The sequence below is a fragment of the Taudactylus pleione genome, unplaced genomic scaffold (genome assembly GCF_031769625.1).
Source record: "Taudactylus pleione unplaced genomic scaffold, aTauple2 ptg000374l, whole genome shotgun sequence".
NCBI lineage: Eukaryota > Metazoa > Chordata > Amphibia > Anura > Myobatrachidae > Taudactylus > Taudactylus pleione.
Genome location: NW_028284775.1, coordinates 1519459 through 1542751, shown reverse-complemented (window position 1 = coordinate 1542751; position 23293 = coordinate 1519459). Strand labels below are relative to the sequence as shown.

The 23293-nt window shown below is 44.6% G+C and overlaps 1 protein-coding gene across 8 annotated transcripts in view; it reads right to left on the bottom strand.

The window, feature by feature from the left end:
• Positions 1-18759: 18759 nt before the first annotated feature.
• The window catches only part of KDM6A (lysine demethylase 6A), a 179300-nt gene continuing 174766 nt past the window's right edge, over positions 18760-23293 (bottom strand). For 5 of the 8 annotated variants that reach the window (XM_088444933.1, XM_088444935.1, XM_088444937.1 and 2 more), the window contains one exon: positions 18760-20249. In XM_088444933.1, coding sequence (XP_088301059.1) covers positions 20136-20249 — 114 coding nt within the window. In that variant the 3' untranslated portion in view covers positions 18760-20135. The other 3 variants (XM_088444934.1, XM_088444939.1, XM_088444938.1) reach the window with 1 other exon arrangement.

Sequence of the window (23293 nt, the reverse complement as noted above, 5' to 3'; positions counted from 1 at the left end):
AAAAGGCGGCCTCCAGACTTGGAAACTGGACGTCTGGCCGACCAAGACTGCTTGGATCGCGGCTTGGTGGTCCTTTGAGAACAAGACTGTCTTGGAAAGGCCTGTCCTCTTGCCTTACCCTGAGGGCGAAATGACCGAGAATAGGACAGCCTAGGCATAGCAGCTGCTGATGACTGAGAAGCAGATTTTGTGGCTGCCACAGTAGCCGCAATCTTGTCCAACTCTGCGCCGAACAGCCTTTCTCCAGAGAAAGGTAATGATATGCTGGCCATACACCTAAGCAATTTTTGCCCCGATTCCACGATTTTCGACTCACCGTACGATCAATCTTGTAGAAATCGTGCATTTTTTAACTGTGATATGATCTGATGCGCGCTCCTGCTGCTCCTTCAATCGGATCTTATGATCAGACGTGCAGCACATTATCCGTCGTGTTCGTATGCTGATCGTGCCCTGTTATTCAGCATACAATGCATCGTGCGTCCAAGCGGCTTCAAAAAAAAAAAAAAGACTGATACACGCACGGGTAGATCCGTGATGCATGCATCTGTCTGTAATAAAATAAGTACAGATGCAGGGATGGTTCAGTGAGAACCATCCATGCATCTGTGAACAGAAAAAATATAAAAAGTGTTTAAATAAAAATGTTGTGAAACCACCCTTCACCGCAAAAAGCAACCTGCCCCAGGGCTTTTAGGGACCCAGTGCTGGTTGGGCAACATATGGGGGACAAACGATGTAGGGATCCCCCTTATGTAAGTCCCCCTTATGCTAGTCAGAGCATACCATTCAAACCATTACCATTCATAACATTCATAACATTACCATTCAAACATTTGGGGTCATCAAAACAATTTCGTGTTTTACATGAAAACTGACTATTATTTATCAAATGAGTTGCAAAATCATATAGTCAAGACACTGGCAAGGTTAGAAATAATGATTTTTATTTGAAATAATAATTTTGTCCTTGAAACTTTGCTTTCGTCAAAGAATACTGCAGACTTTTGGCATTCTAGCTGTTAATTTGTTGAGGTTATCTGAAGAAATTTCACCCCACGCTTCCTGAAGCACCTCCCACAAGTTGGATTTGCTTGATGGGCACTTCGTGCGTACCATACGGTCAAGCTGCTCCCACAACAGCTCAATGGGGTTGAGATCTGGTGACTGCGTTGGCCACTCCATTAAAGACAGAATTCCAGCTGCCTGCTTCTTCCCTAAATAGTTCTTGCATAATTTGGAGGTGTGCTTAGGGTCATTGTCCTGTTGGAGGTGGAAGTTGGCTCCAATCAAGCGCTGTCCACAGGGTATGGCAATAGCATTGCAATATGGAGTGATAGCCTTCCTTACTCAAAATCCCTCTTATCTTGTACAAATCTCCCACTTTACCAGCACCAAAGCAGCCCCAGACCATCACGTTACCTTCACCATGCTTGACAGATGGCGTCAGGCACTCTTCCAGCATTTTTTCACTTGTTCTGCATCTCACAAATGTTGTTCTGTGTGATCCAAACACCTCAAACTTCGATTCGTCTGTCCATAACCCTTTTTTCCAATCTTCCTCTGTTCAATGTTCTTTTGCCCATATTAATCTTTTAAATCTTTCTGTCCAATGTTCTTTTGCCCATATTAATCTTTTAAATCTTTTCCTTTTTACTGGCCAGTCTCAGATATAGCTTTTTCTTTGCCACTGTGCATGGTAGGCCAGCGTCTCGGAGTCGCCTCTTCACTGTAGACGTTGACATTGGCGTTTTGTGGGTACCATTTAATGAAGCTGCCAGTTGAGGACTTGTGAGGCGTCTATTTCTCAAACTAATGTACTTGCACAGCTGTGTACCGAGGCCTCCCACTTCTCTTTCTAATCTGGTTAGAGCGTGTTTGTGCTATTCTCTGAAGGGAGTAGGACATACAGTTGTAAGAAATGTTCAGTTTCTTGGCAATTTCTCGCATTGGAATAGCCTTCATTTCTAAGAACAAGAATAGACTGTGGAGTTTCACATGAAAGTTCTCTTTTTCTGTCCCTTTGGAGAGTATAATCAAACCCACAAATGTGATGCTCCAGATACTCACTAGTTCAAAGGAAGGCCAGTTTTATAGCTTCTCCAACAAGCAAGCCCGTTTTCAGCTGTGCAAACATAATTGCACATGGGTTTTCTAATCATCCATTAGTCTTCTAATGCGCTTAGCAAACACAATGTACCATTAGAACACTGGAGTGATGGTTGCTGGAAATGGGCCTTTATACACCTATGTAGATATTCCTTTAACCACTTGCCTGGCACAGTCGTATCAGATACGACCATACCAGACTGGGCTTTCCCTGACATGGTCGTATCTGACACGACCAGTCAGAAAAGCTCAGTGGGCGGCTGCTGGAAGATCTTCTAGCAGCTGCCTATCTCAGAGGGACCTCTCGGTCCCTCTGCGCCAGCAGCTCCGCCCCCCGTGTGGCTCGATCACTGCTGGCCACAGTGATCAGGCAGTCCGGCTGTACTCCCCACCCAGCAGATTACTAGCTAAGCCAGCGGGTCCCGATCACTGTGGCCAGCAGTGATCGGGCTGCCACCCCCCGTCTGTGCAACCCGGCAGCTGCATTAAGGAGCAGCCGCTGAGAAAAAAAAAAAAGTGCTGGCTGCCACCCTCCCCCTGCCTAACACCCGGTGGCTGCATAGAGGAGCAGCCGCCTTGAAATACAAGTGCTGCCCGCCGCCCTACTAACACCCGGCGACTGCATAGAGGAGCAGCCACTGGGAACTAAGTGCTGCCCACAGACCTCTCCTATAAGCACCCGGTGGATGTGTAGAGGAGCAGCCGCCGGGAACACCAAATAATGCCTGCCGGCTCCACCCCCCCTCCAAACACCTGGTGGCTTCTTTCCCTTCTCCTAGCGCTAGCAGCAGCGGGCAGAGAAGGTAGTGCTATCAGCGCTGTCCTTCTCTCCCTCCTCTTCCCACTAGCAGCAGCCCAGCAGCTGCTGACAGGGAAGAGAAGGCAGCGCTATCCTTCTCTCCCTCTCCCCACCCTGTAAGTGGCTCTGGCCAAACTGTGATCCCCTCCAGTCCTCTCCCTCCCCCATTTTTGCAAGCCCCACCCTCCCTTAATAGCCTGCCCTCACCAGTGTATGTGCAGTACACTATATCACAGGTTCTCAAACGCTGTACTCAGGACCCCAAACAGTGCATGTTTTGCAGGTCACTTCACATAATTACTAGTGAAAGTGTTAGCTGCACCTGTGGATCTTTTAAAACGTGTCAGTGACTAATGAACACACCTGTGCACCTGAAGGGTGATCTGCAAAAAGTCAACTGTGTGGGGTCCTGAGGACCGAGTTTGAGAACCACTGCACTATATAAACAGCAGAGCCCTGGCCATATATATATATATATATATATATATATATATATATACACACACACACACATATATATATATATATATATATATATATATATTATATAAAAAACATGTCTGGCAGGGGTGCATGGTGGTCCGGCATTATCCGCAAGAGGTTCGGCTTGCATTGTGGGGGTTCAGAAGCACCCAGGGCAGGGTGCGAAAGTTCAGCGGCGGAGTGGGACAGGGGTGTGGGAGGGTCCAGTGGCACCCGCAGGGGCCTTCCGACACCGTGGAAGAGAAGTAGCTGGTGAGAGAATGGCTGCAAAGCCACTCCCACACCAGCAGTCATTGGACAGTGACATGATACCAGGTCATGTCATGATGGCGCATCCAAAATATTCCAATTTAATTTATTTTCAACATTGATATTATAGGTTATTTTATTTTTATTATGGCGCTCGTGTACAATCAAGACTCAATATGGGGCCTACGCATAGGGATGGTATACTATATACTATACTAGGGATGGCCACCAACCATCAATGGTTTGTAAATCGATGTTAATGAAACATCGGTGGCTGTGGTCTCAAACAATCAATGGTTTCTATTGATAGTCAAACCCATCGGCCATCGATGGTGCAGCTGTCAATGGCCATCATTACAGTATACCATAAGAACTGCCATTTTTATCGAATACAATGTTTTTTAAAAAGGATTTCTTTATAAAATCATGTTGGATAAGTCTTAAAAAGATGTTCTTGACCTAATTCAGTCATAAAATAAAAAGGACAATTTCTGAGTGGTTTTTGGAAAAAAAATTAGTCAGTTAAGTGGTTAAAAACCAGACGATTGCAGCTAGTATAGACATTTACCACATTAACAATGTATAGAGTGTATTTCTGATTAATATAATGTTATCTTCATTGAAAAAAAGCCAGTGACTTTCTTTAAAAAATAAGGACATTTCTAAGTAACTAAAAACCTTTGAACGGTAGTGTATACCCCACCCCTAACCATTGGCCTTCAGTTTAGGTAACAAGCCTCAAGGCAGTAGCAGGAAAGAGGAGAAAGAAGAGCAATCGTACACCAGAAACACACACAAAATGAGGGAATCTGTGACTGAAAGAAAAACTACCCATGCAGTCATGTGCGTCAGGGTGGGTGATCTGTGGACCTAGAAGAAAAGGAGTTATCTAGATAAGTCTACCATAACACTAATTTTCTTCTTCAGGGTCCATAGGAATCCACAGGGATGTCCAAAAGCAGTTCCCCTATGAGTGGGGGACGCTGCTGAGCAGAAAGGAGAACTCGTCGCCGAAAGGAAGCATCCTGAGAGGCAAAAGTATCAAAGGCATAGAACCTAAGAAAAGTGTGGACAGAAGACCACATGACTGCCTTGCACAATTGTTCAGCAGAGGCACCACGACTAAATGCCCACGATGGCCCTACAGAGTAGAATGTGTTGTCACCGTGCTTGGGACAAAGAGATCAGCCTGTGTGTACACCTGAGATAGTCATGCATAACCATCTCGCCAGAGTCTGCTTATTAGCGGACCACCTTCATTTGTGAAAACCTTAAAATACAAAAAGAGTTTGTGTGCTCCACATAAATACGGAGAGCACGAACTACATCCAAGGCGGCTTCACCTACAGAAAGATCTGGAGCCTGAAAAGCGGGAATTTCTTCATTTACATGAAACGGGACACCACCTTAAGAATTCAACCCTCCTTTGTACGAAGAACAATTTTATCCTGGTGAAAAATTAAATATGGAGAGCGACAAGAAAGCACTGCCAAATCAGAGACTCTGCGAGCAGAAGAGATAGCAAGAAGAAAGTGTCTTTGCTGTCAACCACTTCAAATCTACAGAGTCTAGAGGTTCAAATGAAGAATTTTGTAGCCTCTTCAGACCAAAGACAAAACCCACGGTGCTACCGGAGGATCCAAAAGGAGGCTGAACTCGCAGAACTCATTGGAAAAAAAAAATCTAACATCTGCTAATGAGGCAATCTTCCTCTGGAAACAAACTGACAGTCCAGAACCTGCACTCTCAAAGTGGCCAGAGACCGCTGTCTAACCCCGCCTGAAGAAAAGCCAGTACCCTGGAAATCCTAAACATCTTAGGATCATACTTCCTATGGGAACACCACTGACCAAAAGAATGCCAAACTCTATAATAGATGCGGGTAGAGGCAGGCTTCTTCCATGCCCAAAACATCATTTGAATTACAGAACTAGAAAAACCTTTTGCTCTTACGATGGAAGATTCGAGAGCCACGCCGTCAAAGCCAGACGAGGTAAGTCCGAATGCCAGCAGGGACTCTGCGTTAGCAGATCCTGCCATAGAGGAAGAGGATACGGACTGTCTATGGACAAATTCTGTATGTCAGTGAACCAATGCCATCTGGGCCAAGCCGGAGCCACCAGTATTACTGTTCCGACTTCCTGCTTGAATTTCCTGAGAACTCTTGGAAGGAGAGAAATCAAAGGAAAAGATACGCCAGCTTGAAGTCCCATCTTACTGCCAGTACGTCCACGAAGGCTGTGGATGGTTCTCTGGACCTAAACCCTTACCTGGAGACCTTGTGGTTGTGATGCAACGCCATGAGATCTATCTCTGGTAAACCCATTAGTTTACCAGCATCTGAAACACTCCCGGATGGAGAGACCACTCTCTGGCGTGTATGTCCCAGTGACTTAGGAAGTCTGCTTCCAATTGAGTACCCATATTGCCGAGATGGTCAAAAGATGACATTCTGAACCTGTGTCACTTTTTTCATGGCTGCGTAACTTCTTGTGCCTCACTGATGATTGAGGTAGGCCACTGTAGTCTCATTGTCGGACTGAATCTAGACCAGCATGCCTTGGAGCAGGTCCTGGCCACGATAAGTGCCTTGTACACTGCTCGCAGTTCCAGAATGTTTATTGGCAGATGACTTTCCTGATTTGTCCATCTTCCCTAAAAGGTGTGATGACCTGTCACTGCCCCCCACCCACGAAGAGTGGCATCTATGGTGAGCAGTACCCAATTTGGAATCCAGGATGGGTGTCCTCTGTTCAGATGATCCTTTCTTGGCCACCACAGGAGGGAGTGACAAACTTCTGGAGTAAGAAGGATCCTCTAGAACCTTATTCGATGATACTGTCCATTCCACTTGGAGAGAATCAATCTTTGCAGAGGCCTGGAATGGAACTGAGCATACCCCATCATATCGAAGGTCAATACCATTGATCGCAGGACCTGCATTGCTAGCAGAATGGATACCCTTTGCTTCCGAAGCAGCATGCATATTTGCAACAATAGGGCCACAATCTTATCCTCTGGCAAAAACACCATCTGTGCCTGAGAATCCAAAAGAGCTCCCAGATGTACCATCTGCTGTGTTGGAGAAAATTATGATTTCTTCCAATTGATGAGCAGGATATGGTCAGTTGAAGATGGTTTTGTTTAACTGGAGCCATTATCAGAAGGTCATCCAAATATGGCAAAATTCTGACTCCCTGATGCCTGAGATAGGCAGTCATGACTGCCATTAATTTGGTAAATACCCGGGGAGCTGGAGACAGGCCAAAGGTTAGAGCCTGAAATTGGTAATGCTGCTGAAGGACAGCAAACCATAAAAATTGCTGGTGGGATGGAATAATAGAAACATGCAGATATGCATCCTGAATGTCCAGGGAAACCATGTAATCCCCCCCAGCTCCATTGCCAAAATTATTGATCGGACAGTTTCCATACGAAAGTTGAGTACATGGATAAACCAGTTGAGATTTTTCAGATTTCGTATAGGGCGATAAACCCAATTCTGTTTCTGAACCAAAAATAGATTAGGATAACCATTTTTCTCTTGCGACACAGGAACCAGGACTATTACCCCCGCCTGCAGCGAATAGCTTCCTGAAAAGCCAAAGCCTTGATCACATCTGATGGGGGATCTGTGCAGAAAAATTCGGGGGAGGATGCCTCTTGAAAGTGAAGGCATACCCCTGAGACCACTCCTCGGACCGAGGCACCTGTTGTTTGATGCCAACAATCTGCAAACTGAAGAAGTCAGCCTCCCACCCTGGGATCCCCCGGGAGGCCCGCCCCATCATGGCATAGGGTTTGTTATCCAGCTTAGAAGCTGGATGTCTTGCCGGCCCAGACATTAGTTTGTTGCCTTGATATTTTGCGAAAACTAGATGCCTTAGAGGAAGGCAGTTCCCTTGTTTGTCGCTGAGAACCGAAGGACCAAAAAGAAACCTGTCTAGACTTTATAGTGGCCATAGATGGCAGACCTGCTGACTTTTAAGCTGCCAGAGTAGCTATTATTTTATCCAACCCTGCTCCAAAAAGTACTTTTCCATAGAAAGGTAAAACATCTAGCGTCCTTTTTGATCCTGTATCAGCTTTCCCGGATCTTAACCAAAAGGGCCCTGCGTGGCACTAGTGAAGCTGCTGATGCTTTAGAACAGGGGTCTTCAACCTTGGCCCTCCAGCTGCTGTGGAACTAGACATCCCAGCATGCACTGCCATAATTTTAGCATGCTGTTATATCAAAAAGTCCCTGTGATGTGTACTTCCACAGCAGCTGGAGGGCCAAGGTTGAAGACCCCTGCTTTAGAAGCTAAAATTCCAGCATCTACAGCAGCTTCTCCCAGATAGAAAGCTGCTTCCCATATATGAGAAATATACATCTGTTCTGTGGTAGCATTTGGTAAAGAATTTCCAGTGCGCCCATCCATTCTTCAACCACTTTGGCTACCCAGGCAAAAAATTATTTTAAGACACACCTCAATCTTTTTATCAGTGGAATCCTTCAGAGAATATGCCAAGAAATAGGTAATGTAGCCATTTTTTTTTCTATTAAATGCATTACATGAGCATCCACAGTAGGAGGTACCTCCAACAATGTTATTCTCTTATTCACATAAAAACATTTGTCATGGTCACCCAATGTTTCATCCATAAACGCAGTGAGCTGTTCAGATAAAGTGAACTCCGTTTTGACCACCTTCCGGTGGTGTTTAAACGCTGGAGCCTTCTTACTGTGAACTAGTTAATCTTCCCGAATGTCTAGGATTGGTTTAAACAAAGAAGGAATATCCACTGTGGACGGATGGTCGTCCTCCCCTAAGCTAGACCCTGGAGAGGAAGTATGTGCATCATCTGAGTCCTCTGATGATGCATCTGAACCCATATGTTGAGCAGACTGATACGTTAACTTACACTTAGTAACCACTAGTTTGCTATCAACATTAGATGGTGCTATACTCTGACTAGAATGGCCATCACCATCTTTCCAGGAAAAATGCATAGAAGGTGCAAACAGAACATTGCTTTGGACACCTCATCCAAGGAGGCATAATGGGAGCAGCCATACGATCCACAAACTGCTTCATTACCTGGGAAAGAGAGGCTACCCAAGAAGGCACTTGTCCAGAAACATGTACACTGGACTGGTTAGGTGGCTCTTTATGACAAAACAAACCATCCTTAATGTCCTGTCATACAGGCTTTACATGAAACCAGCATAGAGGGCTACCCCTCCTGTATCCCTTTCTTTTGGCATGTTCAGTAAAAGCAATACTTGCCTAGTTATGTGACAGCACTCACAAAATCTAAATGAAGTACTCAGAGAACAGCCTTCACCCCAAGAGGATGGAGAGAAAAATCAGTGAAAGCTATAACTGCCAGAAATAAGTGTGTCAATACAGCTGCTAGCAGTCACATACAATGCATAAGTAAGAAAATTACGATCAACTCTAAATCAACTACACAAACACAAAGGAATGGTAGAATTATAGAGCACTATATACCTTAACCAAGGGAGAGGTATACAGGGAGACTGACTTGAACCCTCCTGAGACCAACAGCTACAGGGCGCACTGAGCGTCGACCATGAGCATTTTATACAGGATAGGCGGAGCAACCCACACACACAAAATCCTTCGTAGGGACTGCATCTGGGGAGGAGCTATCGGGGGACTGCTCACCTCCCCTAGGCTGCATTAAACAGCAGAGTACGCTGGCCTCATGGCAGAAGCATCTGCTGCCGATCCCCGTTGTCAGACGATAAGGCTCCGGTGTAGTTAGGACGCGGACAATCCCGGGCTTTAACAGCAGTAGCTTCTGGTGTGTCTGTGACAACAGAAGCAAGGACTGCCGTGCGCGATTCCCTGTAAGCGAGGAATCGCCTTACCTAACATCCAGTTATAGTCCAGGTTACAGCATAGCAGCTAGCAAGCTTAGCTGCGACCCACCAAAATCACCAACCCAGTTACTGGTGTTGCAGTCCAGCGGAGGTAGATGGAGTCGCAGTATATGCGCCTTAATTCAGACGCTTAGTACTGCCAACCCCCCAAAAATAACAAAATAAAACATAAAATAAAAGCTTAGGACTGCCAGAGCATTCTTGTAACAAAGGTGCGTCTTGAGCCTGCCGCACCAAACAAACTGAAGTCCTATGGCTAGGGGCGGGGTATATATGGAGGATTGTGGGGCATGCAGGGAGCTAAAGCATTAACAGTTTGGTGCCTGGTCTCCATTCATAATATATCCACGGTATCGCTGTGGACCCTGAAGAAGAAAATAGGTATAAAGCACGATATTAGTGCTTTATAGGTGTTTTAAAATGTATTTCCAGGCTCTTTGCATTTCCCTTTACTTTAAGCGTGTGCTAATGCTTGAGTGGTTGTGCAGCAGCCTAATATTTTAAACATCTAAACACACTGTATTTTACAACAGTTGGAACGAGCACACAAGAAATCATTTAACCTATTTTTAGTGGTTTTCAAGCATTAGAAACAAAAATTAACAAATGGATGTGAGCAAGCCCTCAAATCATAGCTAAATTCAGGCCACACTATCATTGAATGACAATGTGTAAATTTAGACAATTCACACATTTACATAGTTGATTGGTGTATTGCAAGTATCTAATGCAAAACCACTACTTATTGGCTACAATTTCATAATATAAAAAGTTTGAAATACTTACTGTATACTATGTATTTTCTTTAAATGCTTGGTAAAACATGGGTGCATGGTGGTGTGACTATCCTTGTACTGACCTAGCACTCTGCAAAATACTAAAGGTAACATTTATGAATTGTGTAAGAATTCTGCAAATGAAATACAGAAAGTAACTTTTTACTGTAGTTGTTGCTCTCTCCAATATTTTCCTAGTTTTTATTTCAATAACTAATGTTCCCAATAATTTCAACCAAGTCTATTAAAAATGATTAAAACCAATAATGAAAGTTAATTATTCTTATAGATAATATGACAATAAATAAGAAAGCTAGCTGACTGTTACAGGGCAAAGATTTACAAACATTTTTTTTACCTACTTCCCAGTATTTAAACTAAACCTTAGTCATATAACGAAAAAATTAATCTAAAAAACATGTATAAGTGAATTTGACTAAAGGAAGTCACATTTAAAAGGCATAAGTCATTTGTAATGTTTTTAAAAAAGTAGAGATATGGTAAGAACTTACCTTTGTTATCTTTTTCTACGAGGTCCATAGGAATCCTTGGGGTATAGGTGATGGCAAAGATATCCGGGCACTATGCAGTTACATTTTTTCTCCCAGGTTGCAAAGGGGCCTCCCTCTATACCCTACCCCCGGGCCGAAGGCTCCTCTGTTACTTGGCAAGCCAAAGGCCCTTAGGAGGATAAAAGAGAAGAAAGTCTGGAACACACTAGAAACACATTCTCACACAGAAGGAGACGGAAAACCGGTGACCAAAGCGAAGCCCATCTGAAGCACAGGTGGGTCAGGGCGGGCGCCTTGTGGACCTCATAGAAAAAGGGTAAGTTCTTACCATCTCTCTACTTTTCTACTTCAGGGTCCATAGAAGGTCCACAGGAAACCTAAGGGCGGGGATGCTCCTGTGCAGAAAGGAGAATCCGCCGCCCGAAGGAAGGTATCAAAAGCATACCTAAAAAAAGGTCTGGATAGAAGACCACATGGCCACCTTACAAAGCTGTACAGCTGAGGCACCATGACAAGCTGCCCACGAAGGGCCTAGCCTACAGACCGAGTAGAATGAGCAGTAACAGAGGGCGGGACTGGAAGGCCCTCATGCAGGTAAGCCTCAGAGATAGTCATACGAAGCCATCTAGCCAAAGTTTATTGGCTGGCCATCCTCTCTTCTGGGAACCATAAAGAACAAACAAGGAGTCCGATTTCCAAAGAGAACTGGTACGATCCACATAAATCTTGAGGGCATGTACCACATCCAATGAGGCCTCCCCTGCCGAGAGGCCTGAAGAAATAAAGGCCGGCACAATAATTTCTTCATTAATGTGGAAACTAGAGACCACCTTAGGAAGGAACCCAGGGCGAGTTCGAAGCACTGCCCTGTCCTATGAAAAACTAGAAATGGGGAATGACAAGACGGCCAGAAGAAAGACCGTTTTGACAGTAAGCCATTTGAGATCCACTGAGCCCAGTGGTTCAAATGGACGGCTCTGGAGAGCCTTAAAGGACAACAGCCAAATCCCAAGGCGCTACAGGAGGGACAAAGGGAGGCTGGATACAAAGGACCCCCTGCAGAAAAGTTCAGCTGTCAGAAAGAGGAGGAATCCTTCACTGGAACCACACTGAAAAAGGGCCGAGATATGGACCTTCAGTGCAGAAAGGCGGAAACCAAGGTCTGAACCCGCTTGCAGGAAAGCCAACACTCTGGGTATCCTAAACACCTGGGGGGGTCATAACTTTTTGGACGACACCATTCAAAATAGGTATGCCATACCCTGTAGTGAATTCTAGCAGAAGCAGTTTTACGTGCTCTGAGCATTAACCACAGAGCCGGAAAAACCCTTGGACCTTAAGTGGGATGTCTCGAGCCACACCGTCAAAGGCAGACGACCCAGATCTGGGTAGAGGCAAGGACCCTGAGACAACAGGTCCGCACGTTGAGGCAACAGCCACAGAGTGTCGATGGAGAGACTCCGAAGATCTGAGTACCATGGACGTTGGGGCAACACTGGAGCCACCAGCAGGACCATGCCTCCCTCATGTTTGTACTTCCAAATTGCTCGAGGTGGTAGGGAGATTGGAGGAAACAGGTACACAAACTGGAAAGTCCACTTGACTGACAAGTGTGTCCACCATGAGAGCACTGGCATCTCTTCTCCTGGACCCGTACTGAAGCAGCTTGTGATTTAGTTGAGAGGCCATGAGGTCCACGCCTGGAAGGCCCCACCTGTCAAATAGGAGTTGAAACACTTCTTGGTGAGGAGATCATCACCCTGGATGCACGTCATAAGGGCGGAGAAAGTCTATCTCCCAATTCAGCACTCCTGAAATGAACACCGCCGATATGGCTGGTAGATGGCCTTCCGCCCATGTCAGAATGCGTGACACCTCTGTCATTGCCGCCTGACTTAGAGTTCCTCCTTGACGGTTTAGATAAGCCACTGTCGTGGCATTGTCTAACTGTACTTGCACAGGTTTTCCGTGAAGCAACAGCCTGGCTTGCTGCAGAGCCCTGAAGACTGCTGCAGTTCCAATATATTGGTTGGAAGCACAGATTCCTCTGCGGTCCACCTTCCCTAAAAGGAGTGTGGACCAGTCACTGCGCCCCAGCCCCGAAGACTGGCATCCATCGTCAGAAGGACCAGTCAGAGATGAAAAAGGGACGCCCCTTGGTGAGGTGAGCCGTCTGTAGCCTCCAGGTCAGCGACAGGTGTACCTCTGGAGAGAGCACCATCATTTGAGTCCGTATATGATTGGGAAATCCCTCCCACTTGGAGAGGATCAATAGCTACAGAGACCGGGAATGAAACTGGGCATACTCGACCATGTCGACAACATGGATCCCAGTAACTGCATTGCTGAGTGGACTGACACTCAGCGATTGTGAAGGCATCTGCGTACACATGTCTGCAAAGTGGAGATCTTTTCTGCTGTCAGAAAAATCCTCTGTTGTTCCAACAGGGCTCCCAGAAGGAGCATATTTTGAGACGTAATCAGTGAGGACTTTTTCCAATTTATCAACCACCCGTGTACCTGGAGCACATATAACGTTAGCTGCAGGTGGTGAAGTATCTGAGGACCCTGCTAGTAGCAAGATGTCGTCCAGGTATGGTAACAGGCGGATCCCCTGCAGATGGGCTGCCATTACCGCCATGACCTTTGTAAACACCCGAGGTGCAGTTGCAAGGCCAAACGGTAGAGCCTGAAACTGGAAATAATGTTGTGACACAGCGAACCTGAGAAAACATGGGTGAGCTGAAACTATTGGAATATGCAGGAATGCATCCCGAATATCAAGGGATACCATAAAATCCCCGGGGGTTCCATAGCTAGTCCATTCTGAACCTGGGCACCCTGAGGAATTTGTTCAGGGACCTGAGATTGAGAATAAGACCTTAAAAAACGTTTGGCTTCTGGACTAGAAAAAGGCTGGAATAATACCGTTCCTCTTTGGGACATCGGGACCGGTACAATGACTCCTGCCTGTAGCATGGCTTGTACCACCTGTTGAAGAGCATAAGCCTTGTCCACTTTTTTCGGAAGCCATGTGCAATAGAATTGATGGGGAGGCCTTCTGCGGAAGGAGAGGGCGTACCCCAGAGACCCTTCACCCAGGAATCCGTGGTAGTGACACCAGTACTGGGCGAACTGAAGCAGTCAGTCTCACACCCTGGGGTCCCCCAGGAGGCCCGTCCCATCAAGTGGAGGGCTTGTCATCAGGCTTGGCAGCCGGACGTCTGGTACTCCAGAGCTGCTTCTTAGGCCTGGCAGATTTCTTGGTGGTGGATGGCCTGGGAAAGGACTGAGCTCTAGCCTTACCTGGAGCCCGATAGGTCTGAACCCCCGAAGAGGCTGTAATAGAAGGCGGACAAGCCTACTTAGCTGCTGCTAAGGTATTCACAGTCTTGTCCAGATCAGGGCCAAACAAGACTTTACCATCATAAGGCAAACATTCCAACCCCTTCTTGGATTCCGCATCAGGTCTCCAAGAACGGAGCCACAAAGAACAGCGAGCAGCAATGTCTGCCGAATGAACCCTGGCATTTAGTGGGTCAATATCCAAAGCTGCCTCATTTATATATGTAGTCGAATCTCTGAGATTTCCCACCAGATTCAGCTGTTCCCTGGTAGCATTAGAGGCTAAGCATGTTTCAAGGCTATTAGCCCAACATTCCATGGCCCGAGCCACCCAGTAAAATGGCCATAGCTGGTCTGCACGCAGCCCCCGGAAGGGAATAAACAAATTAAAGGCATACCTCTACCTTCCTATCTGTAACATCCTTCAGGGATGACATGGAAGGCATAAGAAGTGTTGCGCTTCTTACCAAGCGTGTGACATGGGAAACCACAACCGATGGAGTCTCCCATTTGGAAAAATAATTCTCAGCAAAAGGGTAAGCAGAGATTAGACGCTTATGTGGTTGATACCGCTTTGCAAGCTACCTCCAAGTGATTCACCAATTGGTCAGACAATGGGAAAGTAGAATTTAGTCACCTTTTCTTCCATGAAATATGCATGCCTAGATTTAGTTGCAGGAGGCTCATCCTCAATGATCAGGGCTGCTTTTACAGCTTGTATTAGCCCTGGAATATATATTTTAGACTTGACCCCCACCTCCAGAGGTAGCTCAGAGTCAGACTCCTCCAGAAGCAGTCCATCATCAGATGACACATCATCATCCCATACAGTAGATTGCAACGATAGCAAGATCCTTTTAGCTGGTCAACACATGTGAAGGTGTAGGAGGTTGCAGCAGGCTTTGCGCTGGCAAAAGGTGCTGTTGTTGAAAACTGCACTGTGGACACAAGAGGGCCTGCTAAACGCCCTGCAATGGTTGTTAGTGCTTTTGCAAAGCACTCCCATGGCGGCTCCTGTTGAACGGCAGAAGCCTCAGAAGGACCCAGGGCAATGTAACACCGGAAACATAACTCCTCAGAGGGAGGCTATGTCCCCTGCCCCTAACACCGCAGTACATTTTTTACAGAGCAGTTTAATAGGGGTTAACTTTGTCATATCACTCTCACTGCCAGACATAGTAAAGAAAATCACTAAACATAGAGACTGAGTCTCAGCTGCGACTTGTGCCACACCCGCACCACACCCGTGGTTATGGCCCAGAATAGGTACAGGGATAGCAACAAAAGAACAATATTTTTTAGCAAAGAAAACAGACAGTGCTAGCATACAGTTGCAAACAAATGCAGAAATCAATAATACCTGCACTTAATGGCCCTTCCTTAAGTCAACTACAGAGACTTAGCGTCTAGTAGAACAAAAGTGCTACATACACTGACCGCTAACCAGAGAGGTATGTAGGGGGACCTGTACTACGCACTGCCTGTGGAGATCAGCGACACACAGCCAGGAGAATGACCGAAGAACTCATGGGGAGGTGGAGCCAGAAACAGGAAGCTGTCACAGATCAAGCCAGACACAGTGAAAAGGCGTGTTCAGCAGCGGGGAGGAGCCGGCTGTTAGACAGGGAAGGCTGCCTCCCCTGGCCAGCGGTTAACCCCTGGGACGCTGGAGGGTTCCGCAGAACTCCAGTCCCAAGTGGCTTAGTGTGGACGCAGGACTCAATGCCTGGCCACACTTGCTGTCATCCCCAGGATGTCCCCCAACCCTGGAGGAAAGAGACTGCATCTCAGCACGCACCACCGCAGTGCATCGCTTACCTGCACCCCGTAACATCCAGCCGCAGTCAAGGAATCCTCCGGGGACCCTGCTAGGCAAGACCCGAGGCCCAGATCAGTACTGGCGCCTCAGCACCAGCGGGGTGATGATGCGGCCGTACGAACTTCCACTGGACTGTTCACACTTCACCGCACTTAGAAAAAACTTTAAATTTTCAGGCTGTTAGTAACAGCCCCACTGCAATACGGTGACCCGACTACGGCCGGGCTCCAAACTAAACTGAGGAGCCTCCGGCCCAGATGCGGGATATACAGGGAGGCCCCGTTGCATCCTGGGAGAAAAATTTTACTGCATGGTGCCCGGATGTTTTCGTCACCACCTATACCCCAAGGTTTCCTGTGGGCCTTCTATGGATCCTGAAGTACAAACAAATACTATTATACTAATTCAGTATATAAAATCATAAGTAATTTTTCATGTTATTTTAAAGCATAAACAATTTTTTTTAAATAAATGTTCTGCATTTTTAGTTATGAAGAGATAATATTGCCAACATCAGTGATTCTCAACCGTCAAGTTTTCCCAACAAGTCATGGTTTGAGAATTTCTGTCTGTGGAAGCAGGAGGGATAATTACAGACTCCGCAAACAGATTAACTCACCTTTGCATAATTAAAGAAATCCACAAAATATGACATATTGGTGGAACAAAAAAGAAAAAATAGGTGCGCAAGTGAGTCAATAATAGAACTGAAATTGTCTACAAAGCAGCTACACTAGGTGGAAACTGCAATCCACCAGAAGAAATGCAAGAAAAAGAAACAAGGTAGTGCTAGTAGACAATATAATAAATTTATTAAACAAGTGTTACAGACAATAAAAAATTAACATGATTACAATGTGCAAATAGGCTGGCAATGAAATAGAAATAATGCTGATCAATGGACAAGGTCTCTCCACAGTGGTAAAAGAGTTCCAATTGAAGGAAATAAAAACCAGTGAATATGGGGATTACACTGGATATGGGTGGCTATGCCACTAAATGAAAGGATAGTACCTTGATAAGATCCAATACCATGGACAATAGCTGAATGGAGCACTCTCCAGTGAGAAAATAAGGCCGTGGTATGGGGTTGTACAAACCTACGGCTCACCAACTAGACGGGTCACTGCTGGAGTGTCTCCGTGATGATTCTCTGCCGGTGCACGTTGACCGCTGGGTTTGTTGTTGCGGATGTTGATCACGGCTGTGTAGGAGGTCCGCTTTGCCCCGACAGGCTATCCACTAGGACTCCGCACTGTGATGTCAGCACGTGTACCCTGACCACCAGGTCTGTGGAGACGGTGGATTATACGGCTGAGGTAGAATCTATGTAGCAGCAGGCATGGTGTATGGAGCCAAAGTAACCGATGCCAAGCAATAGCCGGGATAGTGTCTCAACGGTTAAATGGACCAGGAGAAGAAATGATCAGCTGTGTATCTCCTGCCTGAAGGCATTGGGTTATATGCTGCTGCATTTGCATTTACAAAACAGAGATACACAGCTGATCATTTCTCCTCTTGGTCCATTTAACTGCTGAGACTATCCCGGCTATTGCTTGGCATCGCTTACTTTGGCTCCAATACACCACGCCTGCTGCTACATAGATTCTACCACAGCCGTATAATCCACCCTCTCCACAGACCTGGTGGTCAGGGTACACGGGCTGACAGCACACAGCGCGGAGTCCTAGTGGATAGCCTGTCGGGGCAAAGCGGACCTCCTACACAGCCATGATCAACATCCACAACAGACCTGGCGGTCAACGTGCACCGGCAGAGAATATCATCACGGAGAGCTCCAGCAGCGAGCCGCCTAGTTGGTGAGCAGTAGGATTATATACAACCCCATACCACGGCCTTATTTTCTCACTGGAGAGTGCTCCATTCAGCTATTGTCCACGGTGTCGGATCTTATCAATTTCATTTAGTGGCATAGCCACCCATATCCAGTGTAATCCCCATATTCACTGGTTTTTATTTCCTTCAATTGGAACTCTTACCACTGTGGAGAGACCTTATCCATTGATCAGCATTATTTCTATTTCATGGCCAGCATATTTGCACATTGCAATTATGTTCATTTTTTATTGTCTGTAACACTTGTTTAATAAATTATTATATTGTCTACTAGCACTACCTTGTTTCTTTTTCATGTTGGTGGAACCCCTAGCCTACATCAACAGGCTTTTGGTTTACTATACATACGCTCACACACAAAATCATTCCCAAAATCAACTTCAACTAGAACGGAACTTCCTGAAATAAAGCAATCAAAAAACAAATTTAAGACTGAAACAAAACTAGGTGACTACAGATTGTATTGCTTTGAACTAATCTTCAGGGTTATATGTGAATGACTGTAAAATTGCATTGTACAGTACAACACAGATATTCCAAAAAGATTAAAACAAGCAGATGTGTTTTTCCATAACTTATTATAATGAGCCTGTACATTGTGTGCACACTAAGGCTGATTGCTATACCTTGTAAACAGGTTAAACTAGAAAGTATATTTTCTGTGCCATACATCATGACTTCGGGAAAACAAAAAACACTACGCAAGTTTTGAATATTAAATAAATTAAAATGTTGTTTTTTTATTTGTGTTGTGTTTCAGGCTCAAAAAATAAAATCATTTGCTTTCCAAGTGGTAACTGGAAAAACAGATTAAACTTTATGTATAAGATTACAATTTATGACAGTCATGTTAAATGTATAGTATGAGTGAGTGATGCATGAAAACACAGATATTAAGTCTTAAAAATGATGAATATAAATTATAGTACCAGGTGAGAAGTTTATTATACATGATTTTTTTCTTTGGAATACACCGTAGCTTAGAAAAATAAGTATACTATTTAAAGAATCATTCAAAAAAGTCTTTCTTTACCCACCCCAAATGTTTTCACACGTTTTATTGGAATGTCAGATTGTTTAGCATTTTGAAATGTGTATAGAAAAATCAAATCTTCCATTCATGCCAAATGACACAAAACTCGTCTTTGAACAATAAAAAAAACAAAAACAAATCTTAACCTTAATGGACAACAATCTCATTTTTTTGTATCAGAGTTTAACAAATGTTTTCTGTTTTATTGCATCATTGACCATTTAACATAAAAAAAAAAAGAAACAAATCCGAAGGACACTGCAGATCATGATCACGTACTATATAATAAAAAAAAATGTTTTGTAAGCAATACTTACAGTAGACAACTTATCTACTAGTGATATAGACCTTATATAAAATGTAGTTTCCCTCCCACACAATAATTGATATTTATTTACATATATACACACACAAGTGTATATATAAATATATATGTAAGTAGATCTGAACATGAATAAAAGACTAAGCACTGTACATTGATTCTGGTAAAATTCAAACAGAAAAACGCTTTAAACATTAAACAATTTTAATAAAAGTTTCTGTACAATGCTAAGCAGTTTTATTTACATATAGAAAATGTAACAGGAGTAGTGTTTCAAATGACAGAACTCCTTAAATTTCAATGGCAGGTAATCTGGAAAAAATAACAGCATTCCATTCACAAATATTTTCAAGCAATAAATATGTATTTATAAATAGTGTAAATTTACATCAAGATTAGAAACAAAAATCACAAATCTGAAGTTTATTCCTTAGTCTATGTGCAACCCATTTATCTTTGTGACTTGGCTGTTAGTTTTCACTTTAATTTTTTTATTTATTTTTTTTAATAGTATTTTCTTTTTTCTTTTTTTTTTTTTTTTTTTTTTTAGGAAACATAAATTGTAACCGTCATGGTTTCCAAAACAGGACAGAAAAGAACTGAAAGCTGGTTAAGAAAAATGTTTTTTTTTTCACTTTTCACATTAAAAAAATTGCCCAAAAGACATAAAACTTCTAACTACTTTACAAAGACAACCAGCTAAGTTAGTAATTAAAACAAAACTGGGAGGTTATGTGGGTTTTAAATGAAAAACATTTTCAGCCCAAAAAGAAAGGGTAAGGAAAAAAAAAAAAACAACAACATGTACATATATATATATATATATATATAAAAAAAAAAACTAAAGTGATTTTCAAGTCAGTAGTCTGTATAACGTTGCCAGTTTTGCGAGATATATACAAAACATGGATTTCTTCTTTAAATGAACAGCTGGATCAGCATTATTTATAGTAAAGTCCTGGAGTAGGAGCATTTCCAGTCCAGTTGGTTGACACTCCGCACTTGGAAGGTTGCATAGACGCAGCTTTCAGCCAGCAGCCTTGTGGAACAGCTACCTAACAAAAAGAAAAGGAAAAACAAAACAACTAAAAAAAACTTAAGGGGAGGAAAAAAAAAAACAGTGGTGCAGAACTGGGTTGCTTCCTGAATATCAGAAATGTTCTCATATACTGTCCATGGAAAAATGTCAAGAGGATGGTGAAGGCATCGGAGGAGCCTGAATGGGAGGGGGAAGGGAGAAACAAAACTGTTTAGGAGTGAAGCATCTACAGCTACAGATGTGTCCTCATACATCTAGCCTCCTTGTGTGTTAACAGCCCTTCTAAACGCGCCATGGCGTGGCTTGGTAGCTCCGAGCGTCTTTTTGTGCGACTTTTTACCTCCAAACACAGTGATGCGAATAGTTAGCACAAGCAGCTTCTGCGGATTAAAATTATATCCAGCATGCCTATGTTCCCTGTGCGTCTGTGGGTGTATCAGCATGCGAATCGCTACATTATAGTGTTACAGCCGTTGACACTAACATAGCATTTCAAATGCAGATACACCCACAGATGCACAGAGGCATGCTGCATATCATTTTAATCAGCAGTATCTGCTTGTGCGTCCTATTCACATCACTGTGTGAATAAGACGCATTTGAAAGTAAAAAGTTGCATGGAAGACGCTCAGCGCTACCGTGGCACACGGAGCTCCAGCCTTGTGTGGCGCGACTTGTAGCGCATGGAGGACAGATGTATGTGGACACATCTGTACAAAAGATTACACACAATTTTCAGGAGCACTTTGCTCCCCAGCAACAGCAAGATCATTATTACAGGTAATGCATATATCTAATTTTAATTTACTTAATGAAATCCACTTAAAATAAAACAGAACAAAAATGGTATAGTCCACAACAATGCGTTTCAACATTGTAGCACTATATTGATTCTAGATTGCGTCATTTTCCCGTTTTTAAGCATCGTTTATTAACTATGCAGAGAGATGCAGACCAAGCACATGAAAGTGAACATTGTTTTAAGAGATTTTCAGGTGTTTTATCCATTAAAAAAAATAAGTTATGGTAAGAACTTACCTTTATTAACTCTTTCTTCGAAGTGCATAGGGTCCACAGGGAGATCTTGGGGTGTAGGTGATGGGAACCAATCCGGGGACCACGCAGTTAAAGCTTTCAGCTCCCAGGATGCATGGGTCCACTCTGCCTATACCCTGCCCCCAAGCCAGAGGCACCTCAGTTGGTAAAAGGCCAAAAGCCCGAGTAGGATAAGAGAGAAAGAAGACGAACACCTCAAGAAACACTCACAGAGAAGGAGACGGGAAACCGGTGACAAGTACAATAGCTCATATGAAGCCAGGTGCGTCAGGGCAAGTGCCCTGTTGACCCTATGGACTTCGAAGAAAGAGTTAACAAATGTAAGTTCTTACCATAACTCATTTTCTTCTTCAGGGTCCATAGGCTCCACAGGGAGACCTTGAGGATCTCCCAAAGCAGTTCTTTTAAGGGTGGGGACGCTACTACGCTGAGAGGAGAATCCAGCGCCCAAAGGAAGCATCCTGAGAGGGAAAGGTATCAAATGCCTAGAACCTTAGAAAGTTTTGGACAGAAGACCACGTGGCCGCCTTACCAAGCTGAACAGCCGAGGCGCCACGGTGAGCTGGCCACGAGGAACCCACAGACCGTGTAGAAGGAGCCTTAACAGAAGACGGAACAGGCAAGCCTGTCTGCGTGTAAGCTTCCGAGATAGTCATATGAAGCCATCTAGCCAATGTTTGTTAATTGGCTGGCCATCCTTTCTTGTGAAAACCTTAGAGCACAAACAAGGAGTCTGATTTCCGAAGAACTGGTACGGTCCACATAAATCCTGAGGGCGCGGACCACATCCAATGAGGCCTCACCTGCCGAGAGGTCTGGTGTTGGGAAGGCTGGAACTATAATTTCCTGATTAATATGGAAACTAGACACAACCTTAGGATGGAACTACGGGCGAGTACGAAGCACCGCCCTGTCCTGGTGAAATATCAGAAAGGGAGGACGACAGAAGAGAGCTCTCAATTCTGACACCCTCCTGGCAGAACCAATAGCCTGAAGAAGAAGAGAAAAAAAAAAAAAAAAAACAGTCTTAGCTGTTAACCACTTCAGTTCTACTGAATCTGGTGGTTCAAATGGAGGACCCTGGAGGGCCCGAAGAACTACTGCAAAATCCCAAGGGGCCACTTGTGGAACAAAGGGAAGTTGAATCCGGAGGAAGGTGTGAATATCCGGAAGCGGAGCAATTCTACATTAGAACCACACTGATAGAGCAGAGACATGCGCTTTCAACAAGGCCTGGCGTAGGCAGAGGTCCAATCCAGCTTGAAGGAATACCAGTATTCTGGAAATTTGAAACACCTGAGGGTCGTAATCTCTTGTACGACACCACTTGAAATATGTATGCCACACTCTGTGGTAGATCCTGGCGGAGGCAGATTTAAGCGCTCTAAGCATCGTGTTGATGACCGAGCTAGAGAATCCTTTGGACCTTAGGAGGGATGTTTCAAGAGCCACGACGTCAAAGAGACGATCCAGCTCCGGGTAAAGGCAAGAACCCTGAGACAACAGGTCCAGACGTTGAGGCAGCAGAAATGGAGTGTCGATGGAGAGACTCCGAAGTTCTGAGTACAGATGACGTCTGGGCCAAGCTGGCGCCACCACCAGGACAGTGCCTCAGTCTTGCATGAACTTCCAAAGAACTCGAGGAAGTAGAGAGACTGTAGGAAATAGATACGCAAACCGGAATGTCCATTTTACTGATAGAGCATCCACCAGACTTGCTTCGGCATCTCTTGTTCTGGAGCCGTACACTGGTAACTTGTGATTGTGTTGGGAGGCCATGAGGTCCACCTCTGGGAGACCCCATTTGTCCACTAGGAGTTGAAACACCTCTTGGAGTAGAGACAATTCCCCTGGATGCACGTTGTGACGGCTGAGGAAGTCTGCTTCCCAATTGAGAACTACCGGAATGACCACTGCCAAAATGGCCAGGAGATGAGATTCTGCCCATGTCAGACTGCGTGACACTTCTGTTATTGCTGCCCGACTTCCAGTGCCTTCCTGATG